Source organism: Protomyctophum bolini (assembly GCF_963924005.1).
Source record: "Protomyctophum bolini genome assembly, chromosome: 21".
Classification (NCBI taxonomy): Eukaryota; Metazoa; Chordata; class Actinopteri; order Myctophiformes; family Myctophidae; genus Protomyctophum; species Protomyctophum bolini.
This window is the reverse complement of record NC_137882.1, coordinates 30,115,455-30,138,180: the sequence shown is the minus strand read 5'-3', so window position 1 is coordinate 30,138,180 and position 22,726 is coordinate 30,115,455. Positions and strand designations below refer to the sequence as shown.

The 22,726-nt window shown below is 42.6% G+C and overlaps 1 protein-coding gene across 2 annotated transcripts in view; it reads left to right on the top strand.

Annotated features, from left to right (window-relative positions):
* Positions 1 to 5,770: 5,770 nt before the first annotated feature.
* The window catches only part of LOC308335958 (ankyrin repeat domain-containing protein 33B-like), a 34,184-nt gene continuing 17,228 nt past the window's right edge, over positions 5,771 to 22,726 (top strand). The window contains exons 1-2 of one of the 2 annotated variants that reach the window (XM_080793186.1): positions 5,771 to 6,318; positions 7,323 to 7,631. In XM_080793186.1, coding sequence (XP_080649312.1) covers positions 6,232 to 6,318; positions 7,323 to 7,631 — 396 coding nt within the window. In that variant the 5' untranslated portion in view covers positions 5,771 to 6,231. Of the gene's footprint in view, positions 6,319 to 7,316; positions 7,632 to 22,726 lie in introns of both variants that reach the window. The other variant, XM_080793185.1, reaches the window with a different exon arrangement.

Here is a 22,726-nt window from a genome sequence, read left to right as displayed (position 1 = left end):
GGAGGACAGCCAACAGAGGCAGAGTCTTCATGATGAAGAGGAGGATGAAGAGTTTTCTGTGAGGAGGACACGGAGGAGACTGACTGGAGGAACTCACTGCAGCACATTGACCCATTTAGACCTGTGGTACGTTATTCCAACCAGTTCCTTTCCCCTCCATCAGGCGCCCCGGCTGGCCAGGGGGAGGCAGTTTAGAGATGCAGGATTACTACCCTATGTTTCTGTGTCAGTCGCTCTCACATGTTTTCATGTCAAGGACCCGCACAAATATATGTAATTGGCCGCCGACCCCCATCTGACAATATGTTGTTCCAGGGACCCCCCAGAAACAAAGATTTTAGTTAAAAACGCTCACTCTGAAAGAATATATATTCAAATATTTGTGCCACATTTTCACGATTAAAAACAAATAGCAGACCTGTGCCACGCTATGAGTTTGTAGATCTGCTACTTTTCAATAGCTAAAGTGTAACGTAATGCTTAAAACCCCAAAAGTGTGTTGTTTTTGGCAGAAAATTTTGATTTTAGTTTTAATCATAGTCTCTTGAATAGTTTTCATTTAGTTTTAGTCACATTTTAGTCACCTGGAATGTTTTAGTGTTTACTCAAGTTTTAGTCGTCCAAATCTACTGATTTAGTCGAACAAAATGTATTTTGGTGGGCCTTGATGGCGTCGTATAATCTTTCACTTGCTGTAAGTAGCTGATCTACAAGCACACAACGTGACGCGTTGTGAGCTTGTAGATCGTCTATTTTCAACATTCAACACTAATTGTAAAATTAAATAGTTTTTGATAGCATAGCTTAGTTTTCATTTAGTTTTATTCCATTTTCGCCAGTGGAAAAAGGTAGTTGAGGAACATTTTTTGTCATAGTATTAGTCGACGAAAACAACACTGCGTGCACTGCGTACCTGCGATGGCTGATACTTCTGGATTGGTCTCAGGAGGAAGTGGTTCTCCAGTCCGCTGTGGATGGAAGCCGTGCAGGTGGGCACTGACTCGAGACTGGCACTTCTTTCTCTGCTGCCCTCCAGCTCAGGGGTGCATAGTATATATACACTGTGAAAAAGCTGAATTACACAATTTACACTGCTTCCTTGTTCCTTGTTAACGGCATGAGTCAACCTGCACTTCTGCAGAGTACGTGCGTATGGGTACACAACTGCACGTATGGGTGATTCTTGAGAAGTCATTGTGGCTTGCCGATTTTGCAACAGCGACCAATTCGAGCGCATTGGAGACTTCTCAAGAATCACCCATACGTGCACAGTTACGTACACACACATTTTAACCATTTGTTTATGTCCACACAAAGGACATGCATACAAGGATACATATTATAGGTGCATTAGAGTTACATCTGCAAAATCATGGCATGGTTTTCAGGCATGTCACTCAGTACTCTGTATGCAGCGTCTCCGCCATATATGAAGGCTGCCAATTATAGCAGAGACACCACAATAAACACCATAAAGACAAATAGTCTGCACCTATTATATAGTCCAGCTCTGAGATGTTATGTAGAAGTGGTTGTTATTTTATGACCGTGGTCATGAAGGCTTCCTCTAGGCTGTGGTCACAGTTCCAGGCTATCTCTAATACAGACACTTCTCTGGACTCAGACTCAGACTCAACCACAACAATATCTGGTGTATTAGCTGGGTTATCACAGAGTTGGAGCATGGATTGGCATGGATGGACACGTCTGACATGATGAACATGTCTGATTACGCTTCCAACTTCATAGTCGGGGGCAGTGGACACCTGTCAATCAGGTCCGGCCGGGATGTAAAATCAGACAAGCTGTTGTTGACCTGCTCCTTCCATTCTCCTGCGATGAAGCAGTGTCTTCATGCCATGTCAAAAGCAGAAACACAAAAAAAAAAAAGCAGATTGACACTTGATGCATTTGGAGATAAGGACACGCTTCCTTGTTAACTGTGTCACCCTGCACTTCTGCAGACACCTTCAGCCCAAACCACACCAAACGGTCGGTTCGAGACAAAACGTGTTTTTTAAGGTAAATAACACCAATGCAAGTGTGTGTGTGTGTGTGTGTGTGTGTGTGTGTGTGTGTGTGTGTGTGCGCGCGATTCGTGAGAAGTCAATGTGGCTTTTGCAACAGCGACCAACGCGCACGCACACACACACACATGACTTTGCTCACGTTCAGACATTATCAACATGGGCATACTGGAGGGGGTCAACTTCCTTCCCATCTCTGTCAGAGGTCAAAGGTCCCGATGTTGCATACAGGAAATCCAAAACCACAAAGTGCACCTCAGCAGTCATTTCAACCAGTTAACCCATTTAGACTGAGGTCGATTTTAAAAAAAGGCTTCTAAATACTAAATGTTTTCTGAAAAACATGTTGTAGTGAGTAATGAGTATATGAGCATATATGAGCTTTTCTTATATATGTATTTTCTTTTCTTCTTGAAACTTGCATATGATGCAAGTTTCACAAGAAGAAAAGAAAATACAACTTTGTTTTTATGTTTTCTTTTAATTTACATATGAATTGTCAAAGCAAACAAAAAGGTAGGCGCACACCAAAAGTGGGGATGGTACTGGCCACGGGAGACAAACTTTAAAATAGAAAGAAGAGGTCGCACAGCTCGTAGTCACAATGCCAAAAATACTTTTTTATTGTTACCAACGTTTCGGCAAACAAGTCACCTTCTTCAGGGTGTGACTATTAATTATCACACATAATTGTGTTTAAGATGTAACGCAGAAACCTGTGGCCTGTAAAAGGTAGAATGTGGCCTAGTCCTTAAAGGACCACTTCACCACTTAACCTATCTTCATATATGGTAATAGGTCCTCACTAATAATCATGATAAAATGGCACGATTTTTGTGTCTCATGGGAGGGCTGTGGGCAGTTTAGAAACCGTCCTCCAGTGACATAATCATTAGGCAGTTTTTTTTTAAAACAAGTTATTTTTACAAAAATGTTTAGATTTTCATTATTGTGAGAACGATGGGTTCCATTTTCGCATTGCAACTTCTCAGGACTAGAAAGCCTGCGGTTTCTATTAGCTTGTATTCCCCATCGATGATGTAACTGGAGGACGGTTTCTGAACTGCCCACAGCCCTCCTATGAGACACAGACTGTTTTCATGATTATTAGTGTGGACTTATTATAATATGAAGATAGGTTGAAAAGTGGTGAAATTGTCCTTTAATGGATTAAGGATGTCTGTATCTGTTATAGATTATTGCTCAAATAAACCGTACATTATCTATCAAACTGATCCATTTAAAGACTACATGCATGTGTACATAATAATTACATTAAAATAACCCCAAAACAAAATTGTTCAAATGACAATGACATACAGTACATAGCATGCTGAATATTGATGCATTGCTGCCACCTGCTGGACATTTTATATTAGAGCTATTACTTGTCAACTGTTTTAAAACATTGCAAAAATGAATGCAGTACTGTGATCCTGAATTGATTGTTGGAAGCCAAGACATCGATGGGCATATATATATATATATATATTTTTTAACTGGCCGATCTGTCATTGGCCCGTTGTGAGCTTGTAGATTTGCCATTTGAAATATTTAAACGTTTTATAAAAATAGTAATGGCAAATAAGTATATAGGGTATAGGCGTGTGATATCATCATCAAACCAGGAAGTTATGCAGGAACGCCTATACTGAGTGGCAAAAACTACTTTCTGGCCTTGACAGCCCATGCATTCAAAAAGAAAAGTCCTATCTGAATGGATTAAATGACGTTAAACAATGTTAAACTCACTTTGCCTGTCGCTTTGACACTCGTTTTGCCATTCACTTTATGCATGCGCATACCGTCTATAGGGATAAGGCCGGGCGGGGTATAAGGCAGCTCACAAAATAGGGCCCTATGATAGACTGCCATTAATAAAACGGTCGCAGTATACTATGAAAACCTGTCAGTCTGTCACGTCTCGTGTCGCACTCCATACATGGCCAATACAGAATAAATTCCATATGTTGATCTGACCTCATCAAACGCTGTACACTCAGGGCACTTAACCCCGCTGCCACCCTTAGATCTCCATGTATGGAGCTATGTTGATCTGACCTCATCAAACCCTGTACACTCAAGACACGTTCCATAATGGCTGGCCAGTACATAATTAATTCCATTTTGTTGATCTGTCCTCATCAAACCCTGTACACTCAGAGCACTTAACCCCCTGCTGCCACCCTTAGATCTCCAAATTATTTTTGTTTTATATTCAGCAGCACTTTATTTTACTTTATTAGTCTGCTTTGTTAATGTTTACGGAGAGAAATGTTATGTACTTGCTTTCTATTTAGCAGCACCTTGATTGATTCTGAAATGATCTCATATCAGATTCTGGGCATTTCACTTTTTTCTTGGAGCGCATTACCAGTGACAGTTAGCTATAGCCTATTGTATATCGTTCATGGGATGTTCTTTATATATGTGTTTACTTCAATCATGTTAGAATTTTTCCCAGTGAAATTAAATACAACTGTTGGAGTTATCAGTGCTCTGGTTGGCCAGAGATGGTGAAACAGGGACTTGAGACTTTTGACTGCCTGCCTCCTATGCATTGTTTTAATGTTGTTCCCCTACCCCTCTTATTCATTTGTAGCTGCTCATGCCAGAACAACCCTTTGGTGAATGGTTTGAAAGGTTCTTATTGCACTTTAAGTGCATTACCAGTGACTGACAGTTAGCTATATCGTTCATATGTTCTTATATATTTGTTTACTTCAATACATTTTCCCAGTGAAATGAAATCCAACTGTTGGAGTTATCAGTGCTCTGGTTGTTCTCCCCGACTCCCCTGGCCCCTCTTATTGTAGCTGCTCATGACCCCTGACCCCTCTTATTGTAGCTGCTCATGGTTTCAATGTTCTTATATTGCACTTTAAGAAACCAGAGGTTCAGCATCAAAACAGGTTTCAGGTTTGTTATGTAAGAAACGGGAACATTGTTGTGCAGCTTTAATAAACATCTTTTTGAAGGAAGTATTCATTTTCATTGTTTATATTGTATTGTTAGAACATGCCTATAAAGTTCACAGTACATTTTAAAGGTATTTGCAAAAAGGTGCCATTATCCGTGATTGGATGAAATGTGGTGACCCACCTGAGAGTGTAGTTGTTTAGTAGAGAGACCTTCTGAACAAGCACCCTTTAGCAATGATTACTATCACAATATTAACATTTGAACAAAACATTGATTGATTGATTGATTGCCTACTTTATTAACAGTTTGCAATTTGTACAAGCCCTTAATTGGGGCTTGTTTCCATTGTGACCCTGAACAATATACAAACTAATGAACAATGAACAAAAAAACACCTGTTGTACTACCTTTAATTTAACATGCAAAGTGTGTAACCTATTGTGGAGAATGTGGACTGACAAGTCTGACAGTGACTCCACCCAGTAGGCCGCCTATACCATCATCATCATCATCTGAAAATGATTTACTCCTCGCGATCAACGCGAGACTGGAATTAATCTATATCAAAGAGAGGGGAGGGGGGAGTTGTCTAATCGGATTAGGCAGCCAGCTAGGTCTCTCTCCCTCTCTCTCTCTCTCTCTCTCTCTCTCTCTCTCTCTCTCATTGGGACGGTGTGGCGTGTGTTTACGCACCGCACGTTATCACTTCCTATACCCGAACAGATCAGCAGCTCCACCCCCCCCCCCCTTTAGCTGGTCTTTTCAATCAAATGAAAACGCAAATGTTTGTGAGAGCGGATTTTAAGGATTATCGCCTTTTTTCTTCAGAAGTGAATACCTTTTTGCTTTTCGTCCGGCCGGGGGAAACAAGAAGAACGTAGGCGCTAGTATACACCGCGACGTTCATAAAAGTTTCGGGTTTGTATGAATGACTGACTGACAACACAACAACTCGCTCGTACCCCGCCGGTGCCGGCGGTAGGTTCGATGATGTTGGACCCGGTTTCACTCTGCCGAAAAGGCGGCTGCACTTCCAAGTTCTCTCGCCGCTACGGTTCTGGTTAAAGTTGGGAAGGAGAGAGAGAGAGAGATAGAGAGACGTAGGCTACAGACCACCACCAGAGGATGATGTCCCACTCTTATCTTCTGCGGCCCCGAGGTGGACGGCGGTGACCCCCGGCCCCCTATAGGGGGTTCGGACCGGACCGGGGGCGGGCTGGGTGCTTTAGGTTAGAATGATAAATTACGTTTAGATGTTATTTTTTATTTATTTTTTAGTTAAATGGTTCTAATCACGGACGACAGGCGCAGAAGTGGGGGGAGCAACGCTCAGGTCCACCCGGCCAGGACCTCTGAAAAGGACCATCAGGTAGGCTAGTCTATATTATATGGGCTTTTTTTCCCATGTCTATATAGGAGTAGTATAGGACCCCCATCTGAAGAAAGTAGTAAAAGTAGTAGTAAAAGTAGGCTACATTGTACAAACTTTCCCTTTATTTACTTTCCTGTTTTTATAGAAGTGTATGTGTAGCCTACGCCTCTAAATGTTCTAACTTCTGATGAATTGAAAATGCTGCACCCGCACCATGTTGTAAACAAGTGTGAGTGCTTCATCATGGTGTGTCCATGAAGTTGACCTGTGCTTTCGTTTGAAATGCACCCATTCTAAATACTGTGAAATGACAATGTCAATCAATCAAGTAAGCTCATTATTCAGAATGTCACCATTTCACAAGTTTTCAATACGCATCTTTAGAAAATGGCAGATGTACAAGCTCACAATGCATGTTTCAAGGCACTGTGAGCGTGTAGTGTAGATGGCCTATTTTCAAATGTCCGAAATGTATAGGCTATTAGGGCTGAAGTGAGTGTGTGAAAATAGTGTGTTTTATATAATATAAATAATAATAATAATAACATTAATACAAATCTACAAAGTATCTAACATTTTCAAATAATAACCTGAAAGCAGGTTAAACCGCCTCAAAGACCCCTGGGGGTCCCCGGACCCCACTTTGAGAACCACCTGCTCTAGTCTAGCTAACCAGTTGACCACGTGAGAAGGCTGGACACATTGATTTGTCATTGTCTCCACCAGGCCGAAGGCCTAGGGGGAGAGTATGTTTTGCACTCCGTCCGTGTGTCCTTCTGTGTGTGTCCTTCCGTCCGTGTGTGTGTGTGTGTGTGTGTCCTTCCGTCCGTCCGGTGCCCTCGCAGATATAGATATGCGACGCTCAATAGCTGACTCTAAAATAATTGCTCCAAAACCGGTCCGCTTTTTAAAGGTTTCATGACATTGATTTTCATTTATCTTTATCTTTTTTCCTTTTATGTTTCATGACTTCAACGTCACAATCCCATTTTAAGGACGAGGAGGACGACGACGAAGAAGATGAAGAGGGCGAGGAGCTGGAGGAGGTGGACTTCGATGGCGACTACGACATGCACAGCGTCATGTCGGACGACTCCTTCTACCCGCCAGACGACGTGCCCGACGACGTTTTGTCCAGTGACTTCGTCTACGACTACGGCTCCCGGCGGCGGTCCTCGTACTGCGTGGTCCCCACCGGGCCCGTGACCTTCTACCAGGCGTGCAGCCGCAACCACCCCGCCATGCTGCGCACCATGCTGCGAGAGGGAGTGGGCCAGGACGAGGTCATGGAGACCGACAGGAATGACAGGGTACGTGTTTAAAAGCTCATTTAAAGCAATTTATTGTTATAGTTACTGTACTGTACTGTGTGCTCTGTATTGTACTGTACTTCGATATTTGGAAAATACACTTGACAGAGTTACCGTGTGGGGGTCCCCGGAACATCCAGAGTACCCCCAGGACCGTGCCCAGGGGGCCGGCCCGGTTCCGGTGAGCCTTCCCGCGTCCGAAACGGTTTGAGAAATGACAGCGTTATCGTGTTGCGTCTTTCCGTGTTCTGACTGACACCTAGGGACACGCATACATACATACAGTCATACATACATACATACATACACTTAGGTATGCGGTCTAGTCTAACTTGGACTCAGGGGGGTGGACGCCTCTGCCTTGCATAGTCCCCAGTGAATAGGCAGTTTGCCCTTCACTGGTAACCCCATTTTTGAATTATCTTTTAAATATATGAAGGTATTGCGGGCAGGGATTTTTACAAAAAAGCCCCCCTTTTAAAATACATACACACATACATACCTACATACATACATTTCAGAAGTTTTAGCAGTTTTTAAGGACCCACTTTTAGGCCAGTGCACCAGAGCAAGCTCTTGCCTTTTTTTAAACCCTACCCATTTTAACCAAATACATAGGGACACACATAGCTGCATAATGGGGCGGAGGCACCGCTCAAAAAACACAACCGTAATAATGTGAAGTGGTGCCTTTTGGAGTCAATCCAATCCAACTTTATTTATAAAGCACATTTAAAAACAACAGAGATGACCAAAGTGCTGTACAGTAGGCATAGCAATGCGCGTGCGCGCTGACCCCCCTATCAGCATCAGTTGCCGGGGGCAATAGGTCGTACTCGGACATAGGGACATGCATACAGACAGACGCACTCCGGCACTTAAAGAAGCGCTCGGCACCGCTCAAAAACACTGATTGGTGCAGGCAGTGACACCTTAGATTACCCAGCGTTTTTCCGTGCTCAAGCGAACACTCATATACTGTACACGGAGACATACGGACAGACATTGCTGTTCATTTTAGGCAGTTAGGCAGTGCTAAAATATATATCTTGTTGTCGGGCAGAAACCTCCATATTGTAACTTTTTGTAGTTTGTTCGTACTGTACTACAGCGTCACACACAAGCATCAAAAGTAGCATATTTTTTTTATTTCAATCCTTGAAAACGTAACAACATATGAGGTTTCCCACCCAACGACATATTTGTTATTTTTCCTCCCAATGTGTTGGTCCTTATGCCAATTGATTCCGACCTCACACACATTTCTACTTCATGTTCTGATGAAGGCTCATAGCCGGAATGCGTAAGCGTTCCTTTTTGGTGTGTGCCAAGAAATGGAAATATAAGTACAGTATAGGCCTACTTTGTCCACCATCTATACATTTCTTGGATGTGCTACCTTTTTTTTATTTTGTAAATTCCTTTTTTTTCAATGTACTGAAAACCACATGGCTGATGTGCAACCTCCTTTTTCTCATTTACATTTCTGCATGCTGTGATGCTGTTGTATCCGTACTTCTTCACGTGTTCCGTATCCACCCGTATTACGGTACCGGGCCATTCGGAAACCCCACACTCAAGGACACTTTGAAGGCCGACTCACTGGTGTAGCACTGTGTTTCCAGCGAGCCGACATGCACAAAAAGCAGCACCCTGACTCTGTCTGACCGGAATGGAACAGAGCTTTAATTAGTATCATCGGTAGCACCTGTGAAGGAAGGAAGTAGGGAAGGGGCCCGGAAGTATAGGAAGAGTTCTTCTGTGTGTATACCCTTTTGTGTTCCTGTAGATGTACGCTTGACAAAGCCGGATGCAGCATGGTGGATTCAAACCCCTATAGGGCCCCCGGCTATCATGCACATCGCCTTACCCCTTATCAGAGTTATCCCTGAACACGTTCACGAACCCGTTTTGGGTGAACTTTCACTGAACGTATACTGTATTTCTGCGTTATTGTGAACGAGTTAATTCCTGGCGTGTGTCTGTGTGAACCTCATAGTTCACTTCGTTCAGGAGTGAGAGTCTTTCCAGGGCGAAAAGCCAGCTAAAACACACCCCTAAAACACCCACCAATACGCCCAAATCCGACACCAAATTAACGAATCTTTCTCAGCCCTGCAATTTCTCTGGAGCGCAGCAGACAGCATACACAGTCAGAACATGTCCCGACGCAAACACGGAGGTAAACTTGTTGCTGTTTGATTAAACATAAAATAGCTTCCAATAGCTTGTTGTTTTTGCGATCTACAAGATCACAATGCGCCTTGTCCGTGACACGTTGTAAGCTTGTAAATCAGCTATTTTCAGTACGCGAAGATATGCAGGCTGTGACTGAGAACGTTTAGAAACGTTTTGCCTTCACAATAAAAGCATACAGTTTCACAAGTTGGGGTTTTATTGTCACATGGCCCATGAATACAGAAGCCGTGTTGCTTTCGTCGACTAAAACTAAGACGAAACATGTTCGTCGACTACCTTTTTCCACTGACAAAAACTAAATGAAAACCAAGCTATGATGACTAAAACTAAGACTAAATATACTGTCGATTTAGTCAACAAATAAAAACGAAACTAAAAAGTCATTTTAGACTTGGTTGCATGCTGAAAAGGGCAGATCTACAAGCTCACAACTCAAAATGGGTTAATGGGTTAAATGCTATTGAACATACGGGTCCTTGGAAAAATAGCTTATACAGCTTATAGAACTGAAGTCAAGTTAAACCTCTTAAGAGTATCTCTCTCATTCAGAGAGAGTACCACAGACACCTATGCCATCATACAGTACATATAGGGGGTTGCATGTGACTAGTGTATTTAATTAAATTAAATTAAATTCAAAGGGCCAATAAAGCCTTTTTAATTGAATTGAATTGAATTGAATTGACTAGTCTTTGTTTGATGATCTCTGACTGGGAGTGGACCAGAAGGAAAACAACTAGCTTAAAGGCGCAGTGAAATGAAAAAGACGTTTTTCACACTTTTAGACCATATCCGTGGTCATCATATGGGCATACTGATTCCGATCTTTTGAAAATCATGTGATCGGAGCCGATTTCCGATCACCACGATCTGATCCGAACCCTAATTAAGACGGCATCGAGGCCTGCCAAAATACATTGTGTTCGACTAAATCAACTGTAGATTTAGTCGTCTAAAATCTTACGACATTTAGTCGACTAAAACTAGACTAACACTAAAACATTCTAGGTGACTGAAATGTGACTAAAACTAAATTAAAACTATTAAAACAAAAAATTTAAATGTACTGCCCAAAAACAACTTACTTCAAAAGGGGCGGTTTAATTGGCAGCCCCTCGATACGCGCCTTGGATAAAGGCGCTATATAAATGCACCATGTACCATTTACACCGCACCCAACAATATCTGCAGGGCTATTTTTCCAAGGATCCGTTTGTTCAATAGCATTTAAATGATGCCATTTACCCATCGTGTCCTGATCTGCACTGAATCGTGTTCAGCCCTTGTTCCCATGCTTCACTTTATGAGTCCAGCGAGGGCTCTTAAATGCTTGTAAAAAAAAAACATGATGTCTCTCCCAGTTATCAGAATGCACGCGCGCACGCGCACGCGCACGCACACACACACGCACCGCCACGCACACGAACAGACACACACACACACACACACACACACACACACACACACACACACACACACACACACACACACACACACACACACACACACACACACACACAGGCACACACACAGAAAAGCATAATTGTGTGGCACATTATTCAGCCTCTCCACCTTTTATCCTCTATTCCTCCAATCCTGTCTGTCTGTCTGTCTGTCTGTCTCTCTGTCTGTCTGTCTGTCTGTGAGTTATAGTTTTGGTTATTGTGTTCAGTACTATCTCTGTCTCTGTCTCTGTCTCTGTCTCTGTCTCTCTCTCTCTCTATCTCTCATCCTCGCTCACTTTTTGCCACTCTTTTCTTCCCCCTCACTTGTTCCTGCTCCACCCTGTGTGTGTGTGTGTGTGTGTGTGTGTGTGTCTATGCACATGTGTGTAATCAGTGAGGTCATATGGGCTCGAGGGAAGCAAGAGTAGAAATTGCATCATTAGAATGGCATGATTGTCTGTCTGTCTGTCTGTCTGTCTGTCTGTCTGTCTGTCTGTCTCCGCCTCTCTCTCTCTCTCTCTCTCTCTCTCTCTCTCTCTCTCTCTCCTCTCTCTCTATGTGTGTATGCACATGAACATTCCTGGGAAGACTAAATGCAGGGCATAAAGATCTGTGAGTGATTTACAGTAATTGTAATGTAGATGTCACTGCTCTCTCTCACACACACACACACACACACACACACACACACACACACACACACACACACACACAAATGGAACGGACCGGTGCACACGTGTGCACGCTAGAGCGCGTCCCCCTAGACTCAAGAGAAGACTAACCTCGGGTCACGAGACTTTCCAAGACGCAGCAAATGCCTTGCAGTGGTCTTGTGGCGCACGCACGCACGCACGCATGCACGCACACACTCACTCAGATGGGTGGGCCACATGCAATGAGAGATGGAGAGAGAGGGTCGTTGTGTGCATGCTTTTTACAATCAGCACCTTATACCAAGCAAGAGAACTCTGTGTGTGTGTGTGTGTGTGTGTGTGTGTGTGTGTGTGTGTGTGTGTGTCACGGGAAGTAACTCATGGCTACAAACATGGAAGCCAAGGGAAGTCACTTTTGAGACAATTAAATAATGCTGGACTCTTGGAAAAAAACAAACAAAAAAACATTGTTTTCTGGGGGATTGACATAGCGTCTGTTTTTTCAGTGCAGAACACATTGCTAGAAACAACTCGTGACCTTCCCTCCGAACGGGAACACAAACTCACAACGTTTGTTTTGTAAACCATATTTTTAGTCCATACTTCTTATCAAAATAAGCTTCCCTGTGACTCTGAATAGAGTCACATTCTGCGAAGCCCTCTCAATCAAGTAGTTGTTGGCTGTATAGTCACACAGCAGATTACATTTTAGCCATTAGAAGGTATAGCGTAGGCCACCACCCGAGTGTTATAATTTAGACCTGAGGCTTCTAAACAGTTTTCTGAAAAACCTCATGTTTTCTATGCCAGTGGGTGCTCAACTTTCTTCATGTCAAGGACCCCCAGAATTTTCCGTATTTGGCTGTGGACCTCCATCTGAAAATATGTAGTTCCAGCCTGGACTCTTCCCCCAGAAGCAAAGATTTTAGTTAAAAAAATGTTCGCTCTGAAAGAATATAATTTTCAAAGATTTGTACCACATTCCTCACGATTTTTCAAAAATGGCAGCGGCAGATCTGCTATTTTTCAGTTTTTAATGTATAATGTAATGCTTAAAACACCAAAATGGGTTCCCGCCTTGAATTGGTTAAAACAAAATGTTGTGATGTGTCTTTCTTACAGGGCTCCGGGCTATCTTAGTGACTTGCTATTCTAAATGACCTCTTCGCTCAGGCTTCTCTGCATATTGTGAACTCCTATAGGCCGAAGTGTTCTGTGTACAATTATGAGACATGTTGAGAGGCATAAGCTATCAAAATATACATCAGTTGTTTGTAAAGAAGTTAAAGCACTATATTCTGGTGGTGATCATTGTTTGTTCAGCAACAGGAGTCTCCCTGTCTCTCTAGCTCTAAACAGAACATTCGTTTTCTGGTGCGTTGCCAATTCAATTTTACGCCAATCTGGAGACAGTACCCATTTATCCCCATTTCTAGTGTCCCAGCTCAGCTTTTTATTTTTCTCGTCTCCTGCTCAATCTTTTGTGTAATCACTTCCAATTTCACTTGTTTACCCCTGTGTCCTGTGTGAGTTCTCTCTGCTGATTGGATGAAGTTGGTATCCTGACCTTCATTGTCCTATCGTGGAACTATTGTAATGGCTGTGCCTGGGGAGCGCCCACATATTTCAATTGTAATATAAACTCCTCACCATGGGGTCATTGCCATGCAGGCTTGTTTGTGGTGGGCATTTTTGTTAAAAAACATATTTTCTTTTGCCACAGACATACAAAATGAGTGGACAATAATATCCATAATACGAGAATAAGAGTTGGCCTACATAGGACCATGACGGGTCAGTAACTCTGAGAGTGTACAAATGGTTGTTGTTCCATTTTATACACTCAGAGTTAAACCATTCTGTAAGGGAACCCCTTTTGGTGTTTTAAGCATTATGTTATACTTTAGCTATTGAAAAATAGCAGATGAGTGCCGCGCCACGAGCTTGTACATCTGCTATTTTTGAAAAATCGTAAAAAAAATGTGCCGCAAATCTTTCAATATATATTCTTCATTCTGAGCGAACGTTTTACCTCAAATCTTTGCTTCTGGGGCCGGGGGTCCCTGGAACTACATATTTTCTACTACATATGGGGGGTCTGCAGCCAAATACATATAATTCTGGGGGTCCTTGACATGAAAAAGGTTGAGCACCACTGACATAGAAGACATTTGTGGAATCGTCCTCGGGTCTAACAAAAACAAAATAACTTGTCATTCATGAAAAGGAACCTGTGCAGTCCATTACAATTGGTGGACAAATAGTGGAGGTAGTAGACACTTTTAAATACTTAGGCACATATATTGACAGCAAACTCAATTTCAGTGAAAATACTGACCAGATTTTTAAAACTTGTAACCAACGCCTCCACCTACTACGCAAGCTCAACTCCTTTAGAGTGAGCAAGCATATTATGGAAACAGTCTATAAAAACCTGATAGAGGGAATCTTGACTTTTAACATGGCAATGTGGTTTGGCAATCTAAATGTTAAAGGAAGAAGCAAGCTGCAGCGAATAGTAAACCTAGCCTCAAAAATAATTGGGAAGAGACGGCAACAATTAGGCTGTATCTACAAGGAGGTACTTCGTAAAAAAGCTATCAAGATAGCAAACGACCCCTCTCATCCACTCTGCAGGGAGTTTGAACTACTTCCCTCTGGTAGACGGTACAAAGTACCAAGAGCTAACCGTAACCTTTTTAAAAATTATTTCATACCAAATGCCATTAAGGCACTAAATGATACCATGTCTCGCTAGATTTGTTTGTTTTCCAATGTATCTGCCACTGTTGTCCTGCACTTTTTTGCCATGAGAAAATAATTGTGTTAAGTGTTGTTGCCGTTGTTGTAACCGTTTGTTTTTTACTGTTTGAGACCGAAGACGAATTTCCACACGTGGACAATAAATTAAACTAACTAACTAACTAAATGGGTTAAGGGGTCCTTGCAAAGTTGCAAGTAAGACACTAGTAATATTTGGACTCTCAATATGCAATAGTTTCATAGTAAATAAGTGTCATATACATATTGTGAAGAAAACCTGGAGACTGACATTCAGTATATGGGTCACTTATTTTAAACGTATTGGTCACCTATTGCCCACCTCTAATAGTACCAATTGGTATTTTATTTTATATTTTATCGATCACTAGATCCCTTTACAATGGAGATTGGAGACTGTTGTAAAGACAGTCTTGTAGGATGAAGTAGGACAGTCAGAAATAAAGAAAGTCTTTTAGTACCTTTTGGTTGTGGACACGGTCATTCATTTACACAAGAATAAAACATTTTAAACATGGATATGTTGCCTGACACCTGATTGGTGATCTAATGGAAATATTATTTTATTTGACCATATAATATAATATAATATCTACATTGGATTAATTTCTGAACTTCTGTCCGACAAACGCCGGTATTGTGTGTGTGTGTGTGTGTGTGTCCTTCACTTGCTCCACTCGATAAACTGCCTGTCATTTTCACACAAACTCAATAACATATAGCGCACGCTACACACACACACACACACACACACACACAGTTACATCAGCTGAAAATAGGCCATACCATCCCTGTTACTGTCTCTCTCTATCTCTCTCTCTCTCTCTCTCTCTCTCTCCCCTCTCCAGCAAATACCCAATGATTAGTTGTCCTGATAATCTGATTTCTCCTTAATCAGAACATCAGCTTAAGGTACACAACACACAACCCATTTGCTGACAGACTGAGTCTGTTATACAAAGCTATACACTGCAACGCAGACCTGTGCAGTTGAATACACTATAGGCATTAGCCTCGCATTATACAACACACAATATACACAGCAAGCTAGACATGAGAGACTTAGGGCAGATTCATACTGAATCCGTTTGATTAAAACTCTTCCCCAATATGATTGCCTGGTCCACACTGGCCATGATTCACAGTGACCTTGATTCTTCCGCACCCAAGGACACTTCATTCGACTGTACTCAACGCTTTCACGTTGCAACAATCCGTATCCGAGTGCACTTCATTCGACTGTACTCAACGCTTTCACGTTGCAACGATCCGTATATCCGAGTACGGATCAATCAATCGGTCCTGAGACTTCCTCCATGTGGTCCCGCGGGGGAAAGGTTTGGTGATCCACTCCCGGGAACGGTATACGCAGCATTCATTCATACCATCTGCCCCGTGGTCCCGAGTGCGCACCCGGGATCACGGTGTTTGAATCTGCCCTAAATTAGCCTGGCCCGCAGCCTGTCAAGGTCAACTTTATTGTCCACAAGGGACATTTGTCTTGGACTTTCACTCCAGCTATATACAGCCACACATTTCAGAGCCTCGTTCAACATCTTAGCTGAAACTCTTTGTATAATTCTCCCAGAAGGCACAAACTTGCCGTTTTTAAAACATGGGTAACATCACTGACATCACTTTTATTTGAGCCTGTTTTTAGTGTAGCCTGCTCACAAATAGACCGCAGAGAGAGGGGAGTTGTCTTATCCCTAATGGTCCTGTCACTGTGTGGGTTCTGGTCTAGAGGGGGCAGCGGGTGCCGGTCGAATAAACTGACGGTGGATCCTATAGGTTCACCGATCTGAGCACCTGCGCCCCGTTGGATTGACGGTGTACTTCATGGGGTTTAGTTTGTACATCAAGCTGCCTCACGCTACAGAATCGGGAGATAGGCTCCCGCCCCCCCTATAGGCCTCATGGCTCGGCAAGGCTTACTTGCGTACGTACTTACCGGGGATAGACCGTATAAGTACACGGAGGCGTATCGGCGGATGAACGAATAGCACAGCAACAACACTCAGATTCTCCTACCTACGCTATAGAAGAACAGACAGACAGACAGTTGGACGGACAGACCAACAGTCAGGAGACCGACGGGCGGGCGGGCAGACAGACGGACAGACCAACAGTCAGGAGACCGACGGGCAGACAGACAGACAGTTGGACGGACAGACCAACAGTCAGGAGACCCATTGGCAGAGAGACAGTGTAGGTTTAGACGAATAACAGATGCCACATAGATAGAACTTCATTGAAGTTCAGAATATGTATTGATTGATGCCAGCAAACACATGAAATCAATGGAAGCTTCTCAGTAATGCATTAAATTGGATGACTGACTGACAGAGAGAGAGGGAGAGAGAGTCAAACAGACAGGCTATTGACAGGAACAGAAATATTCTGTTTGCATGTTTGCTTGCTTGCTGCTACAGCGTGTGTTTCTACTAACTTGTACTTGGCCTGGTTCCCAGCCTGGTTAAAACCCATTTAGACCTCAAGACGATTCTACAAATTAGTCTAGTAGCCAGAATGTGAACCCGGGCATGTTGAGTACTTTTATGTTAGAAATGTTGAGTATGGGTCCCCAGCATGTAGAAACTGCCGGATGCTAACTTGCATATGTTGAGCAATTTTCATAATTGGCATAATACCTGACCATACCATTAACAACCTATAAGGAAATCATGGTTTATGTAGCATGTGACATGTCAACCTAGCGGGTTTTCATGATGCTGAATCCATTCCAAGCATTAGTTTTGCACAAAATACACTACTTAGGCTAAAACGGCCATAGCTGTAATCACAAATGTGATGATGTCAGTAAGTAGCCCAAGGAGTGTTTTTTTTTGCTAAACTAATGCTTGGAATGGATTCAGCATCATGAAAACCTCCTAGTTTGACACATCAGATGCTACATGAAGCATGATGAAATTTGGACATTTTTGCCTTCTATAGGTAGTTAATGGTAAAGTCACATTATGAAAATTGCTCATTATGTAAGTTAGCATCCGGCAGTTTCTACATGCTGGGGACACATGCTGGGGACCCATACTAAACATTTCTAACATCAAACTTTGGTGTACTCAACATGTCCGGGTTCACAATGGGGCAACTAGACTAAATGTCTTCTAAATCATGTCAGTTTTCTGAAAACCCTATGTTTCTATGTCAGTGGTTCTCAAACATTTTGATGTCAAGGAGCCCCACAAATATATGTGATTTCCGCCGACCCCCATCTGAAAATATGTTGTCCCAGGGACCCCCCAAAAGCAAATATTTGAGTTGAAAACGTTCGCTCTGAAAGAATATATATATTCAAAGATTTGTGCCACATTTTCACGTTTCTTTTCCAAAAAACCTACAAGTGCCGCGCTATGAGCTTGTATATCTGCTATTTTTCAACAGCTAAAGCATAACATAATGAAACTTTAAACATTTCTCGCCCATGATGTGTTAACTATGCTCCATGGATTTGTTTTGGGTCATTTCGAAAATCCATGAAACGTGTAGTGAATCAGGCTGGAAAATCATGAAGGCTAACTTTTATTTGCAGTAAAGAAATCACACCCGTGTGAACTGAGTGGTGCAACTCCCCCCCCACCTCTCTCTCATTAGCAGGCAACAGTGCAGCACTATCCCTCTCTCTGTTTCTGGCGGCCCAACTGGTACTCGGTCATATACTGGTGCTCATTAACGTCACATGGACACATAGGTGAACGCGGACATTGCTGTTCCTTGGAGTGGTTGCACCACTCAAAAAAACAAGAAATGACTCTAGTCATTATATATATATATCGGCTTGCATTCCATATTTCTCTTGCATATTGCGCCTTAGTGGGGCTTTCTGTAGCAGTCTCTATAGTCATGGTGCGGCGGGGGAGAGGAGAGCAGGCTTACTGTCCCATTGGCCGTGGGGGCTTAGTGACCCATTGGCCGTGGGGGGCTTAGTGTCCCATTGGCCGTGGGGCTTAGTGTCCCATTGGCTGTATAGGGCTAGTCGTCTCCCATTGGCTTAGCATACTGGCTTGTTTTGTTTGTTTAGAGGAGTGTGCGCGCTCGCAGGAGCTAACCCATTAGAACCAAGAAGCCTAATCAAGGCAATCAGATGGTTTCTTCACTTAGAGGAGTGACTAGGACTGATTGATCTGAGCATTGGAGACGGTGTCACCATGACTTTGGGCGTATATGTTCTTCTCTGCTGTATTCTGTAAAGTGACTTGTAAATATTGGTAGTTGCATTTTTGTTGTTTTTCATAGACCGGACCACGACCCCATAATGGGGTTTGGACACAACCTTGGAGAGAGAGAGAGAGAGAGAGAGAGAGAGAGAGAGAGAGATCAATACCTCTCTCTTTCTTTCATTCATTCATTCAGCCATAGGTGACTGATAAGGCTAAGCCTTTCTATTCCTGGCCCTAGATATTGCCCCATGGCTTACTGTGTGTGTGTGTGTGTGTGTGTGTGTGTGTGTGTGTGTGTGTGTGTGTGTGTGTGTGTGTGTGTGTGTGTGTGTGTGTGTGTGTGTGTGTGTGTGTGTGTGTGTGTGTGTGTGTGTGTGTGTGTGTGTGTGTGTGTGTGTGTGTGTGTGTGTGTGTGTGTGTGTGTGTGTGTGTGTGTGTGTGTGTGTGTGTGTGTTCAATCCAAGCATTTATCCAATCGAACAACAACAACCACCGCTGTCGTTCCGCCATTAACCGCCAAAGTTGTCTCCATTTCTCCAGCAATAATTAGGCGGTTGGCTTTATTGGTTCTTGTCGTGGAAACGAGCAGTGTTGATTTTGACAGCAGATTTAGATAAAAAAAAATATATATATAGTCATAGTCTCTTGAATAGTTTTCATTTAGTTTTAGTCACCTGGAATGTTTTAGGGTTAGTCTAGTTCGACTAAATAATCATAAGATTTTAGTCGACTAAATCTACAGTTGATTTAGTCGACTAAAATGTATTTCGGCGTGCCTTGATGTCGTCGTAATGGCCGATTTCTTACGCTCGCAAATAGCCGATCTACAAGGCGTCACGTTGCGACGCGTTTTGAGCTTGTAGATCGGCTATTTTACGTGCGGCCCATGGAAATGGGTCCTCCGGAGTCGCTTGGGGTCAGGAAAGGACAGGACACTGGTGTACGCTGTCTTGGTTTGTTTCTCTCTGCCTCTACACACACACACACACACACACACACACACACACACACAGAGTACTACACCCACCTCTGGAAGTGCCTCTCCTGTTGATTGTGCTGTCAGGAAAGAGGTGTTATTTTTAGCCTGGAGTACAGTTGACGGGTGGGCTATATTGTACTGTTAGCCATGCATAGTGTGTGCTTCTGCACGTACTATACTGTACTGTACTCTACTGTACTCTACTGTGTGTGAACGTGTGACATTTCAACCTTTATGCAGAGATTAAATGCCTACACAGAGCCACCGACAGTGCCAGAGGTTAAGGATGAAAATGGAAAAAAAAGACCATTACGGCATCACAAGTAATCGTTGTTTGTGAGCGTGCAGATGTCTCTGTCTCGGTCTATACTGTACTGTTAGCCATGCATCGTGTGTGCTTCTGCACGTACTCTACTGTACTCTACTGTGTGTGAACGTGTGACATTTCAACCTTTATGCAGAGATTAAATGCCTACACAGAGCCACCGACAGTGCCAGAGGTTAAGGATGAAAATGAAAAACAAAAAAGACCATTACGGCATCACAAGTAATCGTTGTTTGTGAGCGTGCAGATCGGCTATTTTCCACAATATTTATCTGTGGAATGGAGCCAAACAAAATGTAATGTCTAGAGTAGAGACCGACCGATATGGAATTTTGTGACCGATACGATAGAGGGGTAACAATCACCGATAACCGTTATGCAACCGATAGTGATTTTTTTTTTAATGGAATAAAAACACGCCTTTTCTGTGAGGATTGTGCAAAGACTTTGCACCGATATGATTATGCAAAAGGTACAAAGTGACAGTAGTACAGACAGCCCTGCTTTCTTAAACCAATGACTTTTCAAGGCTTATAATTTGTTTTTACTTCTCACTCAAAGAGTAAATAAATACTGTAGCAGCTAAATAAGAGGGGCCTATAGCATATACAACACAGTTTACACACTAGTAGCCTGTAGTATGCATTAGGCCACAGACCCCCATTTGATACCATTCTCTGGGAGTACACTATCATCAGTGTTAATTTAACTCTGAAAATCAGGGTCTATTTGGTTCCATTTGTATGCTCTTGGAGTATAATTATATATAATATATTGCCAAGTCTGATCATTATAATCATTATATGGACTTGTTTATCTGTAAAGTTGCTTTAAAACATTGGCCAACACAGTTTGACAGTCAGCCCTAGTATAGTTGGTTATTCTAGACTAATTTTCTGATTTTAGTGGGGCCTTTGATCTGGCCTATTAACATTTTTATAGACCTGGTTGCTTGTTTCTCACATTCAAGAAATGTGGCAACCCTGGTCAACAGTTTGTTTTGGTTAGCATTTGGATATCTAGTTAGCTTGCAGTTAGCTTGCTAGTTGGCTAGCATGCAGAGGCTGCAGCTGCTACCGTCATGAATAACAGTATTTAGTGCAATTTTCTATCCCAGAACTTATCATGGATATGCGTGGCTGCTCCTCCTTCTTTTCTAGTAAGTACAACAAACGAAGTACTTTTAACGTGTTGTGACTGTGACTATTTTCTGTCAGCACGGAGTAAAGCGCAGTGCTCTCTCTCTCTCTCTCTCTTCCACAGTCCACACACACACACACACACACACACACACACACACACACACACACACACACACACACACAATTCTATTCTATTCTATTCAAAGGGCTTTATTGGCATGAGAAAACATACGTTTACATTGCCAAAGCAGAAAGAACAATACAACAATACAGCAATACAATCAAAACAAAAATGATGTACTTTGAAGGTCAGAATCTTCAATAGATCAACGTCTATGTACCAAGATCAGTCGATGTAGGTATAGTGCAGGAATATACACAATGATTAGTCTTTAGGGCGGTTGTGTTCCTTTTGATATCCTTCTCCTATCACAGCAACTAACACATCTTGCTGCTGTGTTTGCACATTGTTGTACTTCGCCCAGCAGATATGGGAGTTTTTTGTCATTGGTCATGTTTTCAAAATCTCCGTGTGTGGTTGTAATCTGTGGGAAGTATACATGTGTCTCTGAGGTCTTGGTACAATGGACAGATGGTTAGGAAGTGTAGCTCGGTTTCCACTTCATTTTGTGTGCAGTGTCTGTCTTCTCTCGGGATACAGGTCTGCCTATGACGGCCTTTCTCGATCGCGAGACTGTGCTCACTGAGTCTGTACCTAGTTAAGATTTGTCTTTGTTTTGGGTCGGTCACGGTGCTCAGGTATTCTGCCACTGTTTATTCTCTGTTTAGGGCCAGATAGCAATCTAGTTTACTCTGCTTTTGTGCTTTTGTGTTGCTTCTTTCCAATGTGTCAGATAGGCTCAATGTACATGATCTGGAGGAACCAATCTTTTTATACCATTTAACCCATTCTGGACGGGAACCCCTTTTGGTGTTTTAACTAAGCATTATGTTATACTTTAGCTATTGAAAAACAGCAGATCTAGCTTGTAGGTCTGCTATTTTAGAAAAGTCGTGAAAATGCTTTCGTGGAAATCTTTGAATATAATATAATCTTTCAGAAGACTTTGTGTCAAGGGGTATGAAAGTCAATCAGATATACTGTATACTGGTATAATATTATTTTGCATCTTTGCGGGGGGGGGGGCTAAATGTCTCCAGGATTGTATTAGAATGTGAGACACAGACATTGTGAGGACAATGTGTGGCGTGCATTTGGCTGGGTACAGTGCAGGCTTCTGAAAGCCACGACAAGGCCCCTGTGCGTGCGTGAACTAATCAGGCATGCCGTTCTTAGAAAACTTATCCTATTATATTCCGCTGTGTGTCTGTGTGCTTCACACCTTTCTCTCTCTCTCTCTCTCTCTCTCTCTCTCTCTCTCTGTCTCTC